Below are 11693 nucleotides of genomic sequence, written 5' to 3'. Positions count from 1 at the left end.
AGCTAAAAAATATTTTTGAAGAAATTAGACTAAACACAATTTTATTAAGGAAATACCATTTTCAAAATCAAAAATAAGAAAGCCACACGCATCTGTGTAAAATCTACAATGAATGACATTATTTCTAAGTGTTGTTTGTAAACAAACAACTCCTAGATTTTTTTTTTTTTTAAACTATGTACTCTTGCTTGGTCAAGTATGTATCAATATTTTTTTTTTGATACAATGGAACAAGAAGTATGTACTAATATTAATTATATGAATATTTACAAAAACAAAACTCAATGTTTTTTTCCAAAGGGATGGATTAAATCTTTTTTTTTTTTATAATTATGCTTGATCGATCTATGGACAGCAAGGAAGCGAGGCACCCATCTTGTTCAGTTATGAAGGAATAAATTTATCAACTTTTGATAATAGTTTGGAACAATTATGCCCTTCTCAGTGATTTTTTAATTCACCATATTTATAAGGCATATTATTTATGAACTTAGTTTTATTCTCTGTTGATAAATGCAGATTGGCCTGCACCGCGGGGAGGCACTGAATTCATTGTCTGAGTATTGAAAGTAAAAGTACTAAATGGCTCCGATCTACTCTTCTGATCCTATTTATAAAACACTTTCAACATATTTTACACAGATTAAAAAAAACCTTAAACTGTATTAACTCTCCATTAAAATATACTTCTATGATCTTATTTATAAGTCACTTTCAGCATGTTTCACACAGACCAAAGAAAACCTTAAATTTCATTAACTCTCATTGAAAATTTAATGACTTTCCAACTTTATCCTTATTTAACATACATTATACCTTATATAAACAAAGTTAACGCAATAATAAATGAGAGGTAAAATTGTACATCCATACAAAAATTTCTCTCAGTGTCCTATAAATAAGATCAAAATATACATTATCTCTCTGCCCTATAAATAAGACCAAAGGAGCAATAACTTTTCAACTTTTCTTTTATTTAATATATACACTTTTAAAAAAATAACCATTTATAATATAATAAATAAATGATAAAATAGTACATTTATGCTAAAACTTTAATGAAGTGACTTATAAATAGGACAAAAAAAAACTTTCTCTCTCTGCTCTATAAATAAGATCAGAGAAGTAAACCTCCTAAATTCTCTCTTACTTCAAAATTAAAAAAAAAACTAAAACTAAAACGAAATTGGTTTCTATAATAAAAACAAAATTAATCTTTAATTACATCATTTTTTTAATACATAGCGTTTGCCTATAAAATCGAATTAGACGTGGAGTCTATATATAGAGCATCATTTATATTATTTTTTCACCAGAATCAATTATATTGTTAGATCTTTGAATAGTATAGCATATTTACTTTTTTTTTTTTTTGCATACACTTGAACAGAAAGAACAGAGAACAAAACTAAGCTGCACCCATCGACCTTAGTATAACATATTTACTATTTGATTTTTTTTTTTGATACGTCGGAAAACTACTATTTGATACTCCTCCGGTCTTTAATGTAAGACCCATTTAACTAATTTGATTAGATTAAGGAAGTTAGGTAAGTTAGTTAATTATAAGAAAAGTGACACATTTTTCCTAAAACACCATAATCATCTTTTTTAATACCTCCTCTCCCTCTTCTATTTAATTATGGTTGAGGGAGTGTCTATAGGGGTAATTTAGAGAAAATTGATAAATATGATAAATGGGTCTTATATTTAGGACCAAAACCAACTCAAGAATTGGGTCCTATATTAAGGACCGGAGGAGTAGTTTTTTTATATTGATATAATAAATTTCAAAAGGATCTAGTGATATGTTTGAATTCGGACCCATTTTATTTTATTTATTCTTTTCATAAGTCATACACCTGTTATACTTTTTACTAAGGATTTTTGAATTTGTAACTCCATATATCTAGGAGTCAAATGTGATGTTATCTGATATTTGCAAGAGTAAATGATATTAATTACATGAATCTAAATCTTTGTCAGAAAAAAAAATTAAAAGAAAAACAAAGATTATGATCATGTGAGTGGTGGGCAGGTTTATTTTTACTTTTTTTTTCTTTTCAAAATTCTGAATGTATGAGAAAATGTAGGGAATTAAGTTAGGCATACTTTAGTGTTTTTAAATTTACATTTTGATATTAGTTTTTATAAATAATTTTAATTTTTAAGATCCTCTATAATAAATTTTATTCGTTTAAGGTCCTTTGTTTTAATTTTCTCAAAACGGAAAAAAGTAATACAGTCGTAAATCGCAATAATAAATGCGAATAAATACTTAAACCAATACAATTACTTCAATGGCTAACTTATTTAAGCCCTCGACTCTAGCTCAAGCCTCCCTCCAAATCAATAAATCTACCAAATTTTTAAGATTCCGTGTATTTATTTGTGACAATTAATGCCATTAATTGCAGCACAAATTCGAGAAAAGTGAATCTCCTTTGTGGTAAGATTGAAATGAGATTTTTTTTTTTTCGTGTTGGCAAAAGAAAAGAAAAGAAATGAGAGTTTTTTTTTTTCACGTTATCTTATACTCTTTTGACTTTATTTATAAGTTACTTCTAACATATTTTATATAGACTAATAAAAATTTTAAATTTTATTAACTCGAAATTCAAAATACAACAATTTTTTAATCTTATCCTTATTTAATATACATTATAATTAAAGTTAACACAATAATAAATAAAGGATAAAATTGTATATCCATACAAAAAAAATTTCTTAGTATTCTATAAATAGGACCAATAAATATCTTTTCTCTCTACCCTATAAATAAGACTAGAGGAGTACAAGTGATTTAGGCTGTTTAAATTTTTATTTTTATGTTTTAATGAATATATATGTATATTTTTTATTTTGTACTTTTATCATTTGGAAGGAAAAATATTATAAATTAAAATTAAATTAAAATTTTTTAAATTAAAAGTTATACCTTAAAAAATGGTACTAAGAGATAAGATTTTTCTCAAATTTGAAAGGAGTTAAGAAAAAGTGTTTCAATTGAAAATGATGTAATTATGGTAATAATATCTCTCAACCATTCCTTACATTTAATGCTCCCATCACTTACACGCCCTCCTTTTCTTGATTTTCCTTCCCTCTCCCCCATGCTATTAATTAATTGTCCCCACATTTAATGAACAGTTAATCGCTTTCCAGTAAACTTTTCCAAAATCTAATTATTAGTTCTTCGCTTCAAATATATTTCTATAATCCTATTTATAAATCATTTTTAACATATTTTACACAAATCAAAAAAATATTAAATTTTATTAACTTTCATTTAAAATTTAATAACTTTTTAATTTTATCCTTATTTAATATGCAACATGCCTCATGCAAATAAGTCAACACAACAATAAATAAAAGACAAAATTGTGTATCTACATAAAAAATTTCTTTCAGTACCCTATAAATAGGCTCAAAAAATATCTTGTCTCTTTACCTTATACATAAAACTAGAGGAGTGCTCTTCTATTATTTATAAGATACTTTTAACATGTTTTACATAAACTAAGAAAAACATTAAACTGCATTAACTCTTTATCAAAATATAACAACTTCTCAACTTTACCCTTATTTAATTTAAAAAAACTATCTATACTATAATAAATGAAGGATAATATAGTATATTTATGATAAAAATTTAATAAAATAACTTATAAATATAAAAAAATTATATAATTAAATATGAGAGATTGAGAGACTGGGACCAAAATAATATTAAAAAAATTATATAATTAAATATATAAAAATGATTTATATATATGTTTAATATCCCGCTTTCAAAAGTCAAAATTATATTCTTTTGGCCAATGAGCACTCTATTCATTGCTACATCTAATGCATAATATAAGTAGCTTTTAAAAGAACGACTCAATTTAAAATATAAATTTTTTTGAAGAGTAATTAACACTTATTTATTATTATTATTGTAATTAATACTTAAATATAAGCCCTTATATTTTTTTCTTCACAACTTTATTTAATATAGGTAAAGTTAAATTTTTTTATTTGAACATATTTAATGAGTTAACTACTATTTTTTAATTATGATAAACTTGTATTGTGAACCCAAGGAGTATAATAAATTAAGTACTTATGAATTTTAAATGCACACATGGGAAAAAACTATTAAAATGCTCTATATATTCTCAATCAGGAAATAGTGGCCTATATTATACGTTATGAATGGGAGGATTAGGCATAAAAATTACAAAAGTTCCTCCCCTCTCCATTTTTTAAATTGTCCCTAATGAAGAAACTTTTTTATTTTTTTATGTTATGGTTTAAAGAAAATATTAACTGCAAATATAAAAAAACTAAATCATGGAAACATAGAAAAATTGTTAACATTCATTAAAATTACGCAAAATATAAGTTTTATTCAACAATGTCCCTAATTAATATATTTGAATTTTTAACCCCACATCACAATAGGCATTTCCCTGCTTTTTCTTATAAATTGGAAAAAAAAATTCCTTCGTTTTTAAATCTAAGAGAATTCTTAGAAAATTCTTTTTGTTGAAATTAAAGTATAAGGAAAAAGATGCTTATGTTTGGTGCATCAATTACATTCTTTTAATTATACTTATTATTAAATCGGGGGTTGTGATTAAAAAATTAATTTAAGGAGTTAAATACTCTTCTGATCAACAATATAAATATTGCCCCGACTTATCCTAATCTAAAATATAAGTTCAATTTTATAATATCCATGATATTTAATTTAATATATGCTTTTGATAACATTTTATTTTAAGAACTTTACAAATTATTTACATATTTAATGATATAACTGTATTTTCACCTGTACTCTTTTGATTCTACATACGTTAGTTAGATCATAGTTATGCTACAGACCAAAGGAACATGAGGCAGAAATTCAAATATCAAATTGAGGAATTTGGGGGAAAATATTCAGTTTGTGAAACATCTAATGAGAATAATTACTTCTGTTAATTTTGGTAAGGTAATTATTTTTTCCTTATATTAAAGATGTAGGTAATACTTCATACTTTTTTCTTATATTTTGGGCGGAAGTCAATGCTCCGTCAATTCCTCCGGTCCTAATTTAAGAGATATATAAGAGATTTAATTTTTTTATTAAATATAAGATTTTAACCCATTTTGCGTTTTAAATTTATAATTATTTTTAAATTATTCTTATTTATTGTATATATTAAAAGGATTTTTATTAAGATAAGTTCAATTGCATATTATTAAAGAAAATAATCAACATATTTATTATAAATAACTAACTTAATTTTTTTAATATTTATAAATTAGCTATCTCTTTTTTATATTAATGATCAGGAATGTTATCATTTTTCCATTTGCATTCTTATTGCCACTAAATTTTTTCTCCTTTAGGAGCCGAAAGTTTACTTGCTGAAACAAGTTAAGGGCATATTTAAAAGTTAATAAAAAAAACTTAGCCGTGTTACTTATAAATTTGTAAACTTTAATTCACATGCCAGAACGTGATGGATTAAAAAATGGACAGAGAGCATATAGTTTACTTATAGCAAAACTTTAATGTTATTTCACAAAAACTACCTTTAATTATTTTTTTTACTATGTATTTAATTTTTGGGAGAATCGCAAACAAATCCGGCAAAAATATCTAAATCACAATTTAGGCCTCCATTTTTAACAAATTTTTAATCGGGCTGTGAGGCTTAATTAAAAATTTCTGAATTTTATTGAATAATCAGAATGCTCCTCTTTAATTAAAAAAAATTGATTATTTTATCCCTCTCAAGTAATCCCTTAATTTTTGTGATTATTTTTAAGAAAAAATATATAAATAATTTTACAGTGTTTAAAATTTGTAGATATAACTATAAACATTAAAAATAGTTTAATTAAAAAATGTTAAATTAGAAATATAAGTAGCATGTTACTAATTTTTTTTAATTTTCAAATTTTATCATCTACTTTAGTTTTATTTATTAGCAATGTTAGATTCAACCGAAACATAAATTATAGCAACTTAATATTAAATATTTTTTGTAATTAAAATATTTTAAAATCTTGAAATAAATATTTACAACATGAAATAAAAAATATTTTTTTAAAAGACTACTTATATTATAACTTAAAATTTTTTTATCAAACCTTACCAAAAATAACGTTTTATTAAAATATTTTGAATGTTTTAGTTATATATACAAAATTTCAAACATTGAAATAATTTATATATATTTTTTTGTCTAAATATTAATAATAAGAGATGATGAACTATTTAGGAGGATAAAATAATCATTTTTCATTTTAAATTTAAGAGGAATATTTTTGTTATTTAATAACATTCAGAAATTTCTAATTAGGTCTCATGTTTGATTAAAAATTTATTAAAAATGTATGTCTGAATTTGAATTTAGATATTTTGGATGGATTTAATTGGGATTCTTCCTTGATTTTTTTTTTCATTAACCTATAAATAATTAATCGACATTAAATCAATAAAAAAAATTTTCCATTGAATAAAAGATAAAAAGTAATACTTTATTTAAATTTGGAAAAAGATAATTATATCAAGAAAAATAAAAATTCTAAAATGACAGTTGCTTTAAAATGGGAGAAGTCCTCATAAAATACTACTTGTCTAAAATTTACTTTCTCATTATTTTTTTTAAAAAATAATTGTAGAATATGATTTGTTTTTATTTATAGTAGACATTCCAAGGTTACTTCTAATTTTTTGTTAATTTTTATTTTTTAATCTAGTTTTTGTTTTAAATAAATAACGGACTCCGAATATGTATCGCAGCGGCTTGCAAAGGAACACCACAATCACTTCTATTTATGTTTATCCCTCTCCCCTTCCCTCCCTCCCTCTCTGAAAGCACCCAGAAGAAGACTAGGAAGCTCCGTCAAACGTAGTAATGGCTGCCGACGTGAGCTCTCTGGTTCGGACCTTGGGAGGTGGAGGCTGCAAGGACGACCAGCACCGGGCGGCGGTGAATGATTCGACGGGCGAGAAACCGGTGGCTCTGATTACTCGAGACCTGCTCGGCGGCTCCTCTAGGTGCGTCGTCGAATCTCAGGATTTGGATCTTGACCTGCCGGTTCCTAGTGGATGGGAGAAACGCTTGGACCTCGAGGTGCTTTGCAAATCTATTTCTTTATTTCTGTCTGTTTCCCGGGAAAATAAATTATCGCTGTTGGATAGCTTACTGGAACTTCTGGTTTATGGATAGTGATAAAGCTACTGGTTGTTGCGTTAATTACATCTCGGATTTTCTTTCATGGAAACTGAACTACTGAAGTGTCGTGTTTCCGAGCGGAATTTCCATTTCCTTTTCTATGTTCTTATTTACATTCGCTGTTTTGCGTACAAATTTCTTCAACCGAAGCGGCTTCTTCTTCTTCTTCTTCAGATTTATGATTTTTTAAATATTTTTTTTGTTGATGCTTGATTTAGAAGGTATGTGATTTGATTTTATGGCCGCCTGATTGGCTGCTGAGAAACTGGAGCGAATGTGAGTAAAAGTGTGTTACTACCACTATTTATTTTTATTGATTTTGATCACTCTCAGAAATACGTTAAGCTTTTGGCTTTTAATGTAACAGCAAGCCTGCAATCAATCCGTTTTGTTTTAGTACGTTGGCATTTATATCTTAGAAAACAGGGTCTTTCCAAGTTTTACGCTTATATGGTATTCTTTCACAGCTTTTCACATCTTTACATACCTTTTGGATCAATTTTAAATTTAAATTGATTTTCACTTCATTATGTGTTTATTCTTCGGCAAAATCATCTCATATGGAAGAACTATTGTAGTTTTGGCCTGATACAGAGTTTTATAGATCACATGTATTCCTTGGTTTTCTTTAGTATTGCTTTCGATGAGTATTAATGGGTTTTTGTTGTTCTTTGTCCATGGTTGCAGTCTGGGAAAGTGTACATTCAGAGGAGTGACACTTCAACCTTACCTTCAATGTCTGAACAAAAGCTGCAAATGAATCATGAAGGCACATCAACACAGGTAAAGCTCAATTCGCCATTAAGGGCACCTCTGAACCTTTTCGATGAAACAAGCTTAGATTTGAAGCTTGTTTCATCCTCAATGCCATCGAGTAATAATTACCAAAGCGTATGCACACTTGACAAAGTGAAATCAGCACTTGAAAGAGCAGAGAAAGAGCCAATCAAGAAGCGAAATCCTGTCTGGAAACCATGTTCATCATCACCATCACCTTCGTCATATTCATCTTCATCCTCTTCCATGAGAGAAACTCAGGAAGAAGAAAGTGAGGAGAAATTGATGTCATCACCAATGGCAGCTGGATGCCCTGGATGTTTGTCATATGTGCTGATCACGAAGAACAATCCCAAATGTCCAAGGTGTAAGTCGGTTGTTCCTTTCCCATTGATGAAGAAACCTAGGATTGACCTCAACATATCAATCTAAGAGATTGATGATATATAATGATAGCGTCTGGAAAAATTTCTGTCGATTCTGTAAATGATAGATAAAATTACCGAGGTCGTTGAAGGATAGGATTATTTGATTAAGATATGTTGGCCAGTTTTATGTATATTGCAAATGGATTGCGGTTTTATTAGCGAAGCTAATAGAATATTTTATACTTCCTGTATAGTTCTCTTGGAATTTGATAGCGTATTAAGCTTGTTTTCATACGACACAATAATACTCGAAAATTCGTAGTAGAGAATTTTTAGTTTTTTTTTTGGGGGGGTGGGATGCTTGATTTTAATGAAAGGATAGGATTTTCTGGAGGGGGAGGGAATGTAAATGAATTTTTAATAAAATGGAAAAAAAAATCACTTAGGGAGGCTTCATAATAATAACAAGGCTATTTCTCTTGTGAAGGACTCGCCTAATTTATTTCTCACATTTTGTTGTATTTGGTTTGCGCTTATTTTTATTGATTGATTAATACATTTTTTCTTCCCATTCAAAAAAAAAAATTAATCTAAATAATTTAGTAGCCCGTAGAATAGAACGACTTTATTTGAAGTATGCCGAAGAGAATGTATTTAAAATATAACTAATAACTTTTTAAAGATTGATCATTTGTTTAAATTTTGTGGATAATTGTGATGGTTAAGAATTCTTAACATAATTTTGTTAGGTTTGGGGTTTTCAAAATAATTAGACGAAATCACTATGTGATTAAAAAAATGTAATTATCAAAAAAGAATTATAACAAACTAATGACAAGTTTAAGTATAGAAAATAAAAATAAAATTTATGCTGCTCATTTTTTATTTAGACTTTTTATTCTTTCATTAGGGTCTCATCATATTTTTTTACATAACTATGAGAATTTTTCATACGCTGGCGCCCATGAATGAAAATCTTAAATGCCATATTATCTCTTAATCACCCTAATATCAAGAAATGAACTATATGTATGCACCCAATTCGGTGCATTAGTGCTTAATTGCAGAATTCTAATGGGATTCATTCTAATAGCGCCAGTATGATCCCACACTCAAATTTAAATTATCATTAATGAAATGAAAGTTTGAAATACTCTTACTCCAAAAAAAAAAAATACCACTAACATACTCCTATCAAATTTATACCCCTTTAATGTTTTCCTTTATTATCATTTTTTTAATTGACGGGGATAATAGTCTTTCATGCTGTGCATGAATCTCTTAATTGCTTGGGCATCCATGTAATAACTTGTGGTTGTTGAATGATCTTCCTTTCATGATTAGGAAACATGCATGCGGATGTTATTTGACACAGATATAATTAAATTGATAGATGCTTTTATATGTCTTTCAAAAAATACTTAAAGATTTCTCTGATTACCTTTTTTTTTTTGCCAGAGCCTAATCACTTACTATAATTGAAAATTCAGAATTTCCATATAATTGTTCAGTCACAGTTTCACACATATAAATAATAAAGTAAAAGTAATTCAATCTCTTTATCTAAATATTGACGCATTTAGAAATAGAACAGTATGAAATCCTATTGTTAATATAAGAACTCATCTGTCTTTTATTTTGATCCTAAATATAAGACCCTAATTCACTTTGTTTTTCATGTTTATCTATTTTTTTTAACATAGTCCATGTAATAATGATAATTCTAGTTAATTTTGCTCTTTATTTATTATTGTGTTGATTTTATTCACATGAGGTATAATGTATATTAAATAGAGATAAAGCTGAAAAGTTATTGAATTTTAAATGAGAGTTAATGAAATTTAATTTTTTTAGTCTGTGTGAAACATACTGAAAGTGGCTTATAAATAAAATCAGAGGAGGACACTTGATTAACAAGGATATTTTATAAAAGAAATACTTATTTATTACAAATAACTAACTTAACTAGTTTTCTTAATTTATTCAAATTAGTCAATTAAATCTTATATTAAGAATCGGAACTAATATATCTGAGTTAGTACATGCAATTATTGAACTTTGAAGACAATTAACTATAGAGTAGCATTTAAATATATGAACCTAAAAATAATGGGGCACCGGATGAACAAGCATGCTGACTGCTGAGAACAGAGAGAGAGAAATGGCTTATCCAACACGAAAGGGAAAAGGAAAAATGAATATACCAACAAAGTTCTTATTTGTGTCCACTCGAAATGGCTCATTACTTTCCAGCGTTTCAACTTTCAACTGTCAATCTCAATTTCACGTACCATCATTTAACCGCCCAATTACCCCCTTCTTTTTTTCTTTTTTTCTTTTTATTATAATAATTCCTCACCACCACATTGTCACGCCCACATAGGTGAGGGAGTTTGGCCAAAATCAATTAAAAAAATATATATTTTTCCGCAAATTAAGATAAAACTATTTTTATATATTTATCTCATATATTATAAAATTATTTCCAAAAAGCTAATTTAAACAATCCCTTGTTGCTGCAATTATTCACTTTTCAAGTCGAAGTGAAGATTCCTCAATTTGTATATATTCCAGCCCCCTCCTCCTCTGGGGAAGATTCTAGCTTTTTAGTTTCAATATACTACTTTTTATTTTTGTTTCGTTTGTTTCCTTTTTAATTCCCCCCTTCCGTTTTGGTTGCTTTTTCTGATCTGAGTATGTTTCGTGCTGTGTTCCAGAGGTTTTGCTGGTGAACACACACACATATTTATATGGTTTTGGTTTGCTGAAATAGTGAAATAATCTTCTGATTTCCCCCTCCTACTCTAGTGCTATCTGCTGTGAAACATAATTGAAGTTTGCTTCTTATTTTGATCTAACTAGTTCTTATGTTAGGAGGATGTTTGGTTTGCAATAAAAACACTTTTAAATAAAACTCATTTCACATGTTGACTTTTTCTATCAAAAAATTATTTGTAAAGTAGAAAGTTCAAAACAATTTGACACCCTATTCATATACTCAAATAATGAGCAGTCAGACGATATTTGGTCAAACCCACGCAAGCCAGTAATGCAAGTGATTGGATGTTCCCACTGAAAAACAATCTCACATTATCTCAATTTCCACGTTACGTACCTAACCATGCAAATCCCTTACCTTTGCATGAGCATAATAACTTTTCGATGTACCGAACGAGCCCTAGCTGTATTATAATCAATTTGGTTTCCTGTTCATTTTGAGCATAAGAAGAGCATGCTCATGCCCTCTAATCAATTTGATAGATTTGAAATTTTTAAATTTTATTTTTTGCAATTTAAAATTAAGAGACCTTAATCATTTTATATCTGCCGT

General features: G+C 27.6%; 1 protein-coding gene across 1 annotated transcript; it reads left to right on the top strand.

Moving 5' to 3' along the window:
• Positions 1 to 6843: 6843 nt before the first annotated feature.
• Positions 6844 to 8615, top strand: LOC114716501 (uncharacterized). The gene is made up of 2 exons (XM_028901490.1): positions 6844 to 7115; positions 7905 to 8615. The coding sequence occupies exons 1-2, from the start codon at positions 6897 to 6899 to the stop codon at positions 8424 to 8426; spliced, it is 741 nt and encodes a 246-aa protein (XP_028757323.1). The 5' UTR covers positions 6844 to 6896; the 3' UTR covers positions 8427 to 8615.
• Positions 8616 to 11693: the final 3078 nt, after the last annotated feature.

This window comes from Neltuma alba, unplaced genomic scaffold (genome assembly GCF_004799145.2).
Source record: "Neltuma alba isolate B1F8T4 unplaced genomic scaffold, ASM479914v2 tig00011673_pilon, whole genome shotgun sequence".
NCBI classification, from domain to species: domain Eukaryota; kingdom Viridiplantae; phylum Streptophyta; class Magnoliopsida; order Fabales; family Fabaceae; genus Neltuma; species Neltuma alba.
Note: the sequence above shows the minus strand (reverse complement) of the source record. Positions and strands in the feature narration are given on the sequence as shown.

What these genes read in the sequence shown, in the direction of transcription:
- LOC114716501 (XM_028901490.1), top strand. Translation starts at nt 6,897, where the DNA reads ATGGCTGCCGACGTGAGCTCTCTGGTTCGGACCTTGGGAGGTGGAGGC. An exon ending in AGAAACGCTTGGACCTCGAG is followed by an intron (nt 7,116 to 7,904) that starts GTGCTTTGCAAA and finishes CCATGGTTGCAG; the next exon opens with TCTGGGAAAGTGTACATTCA.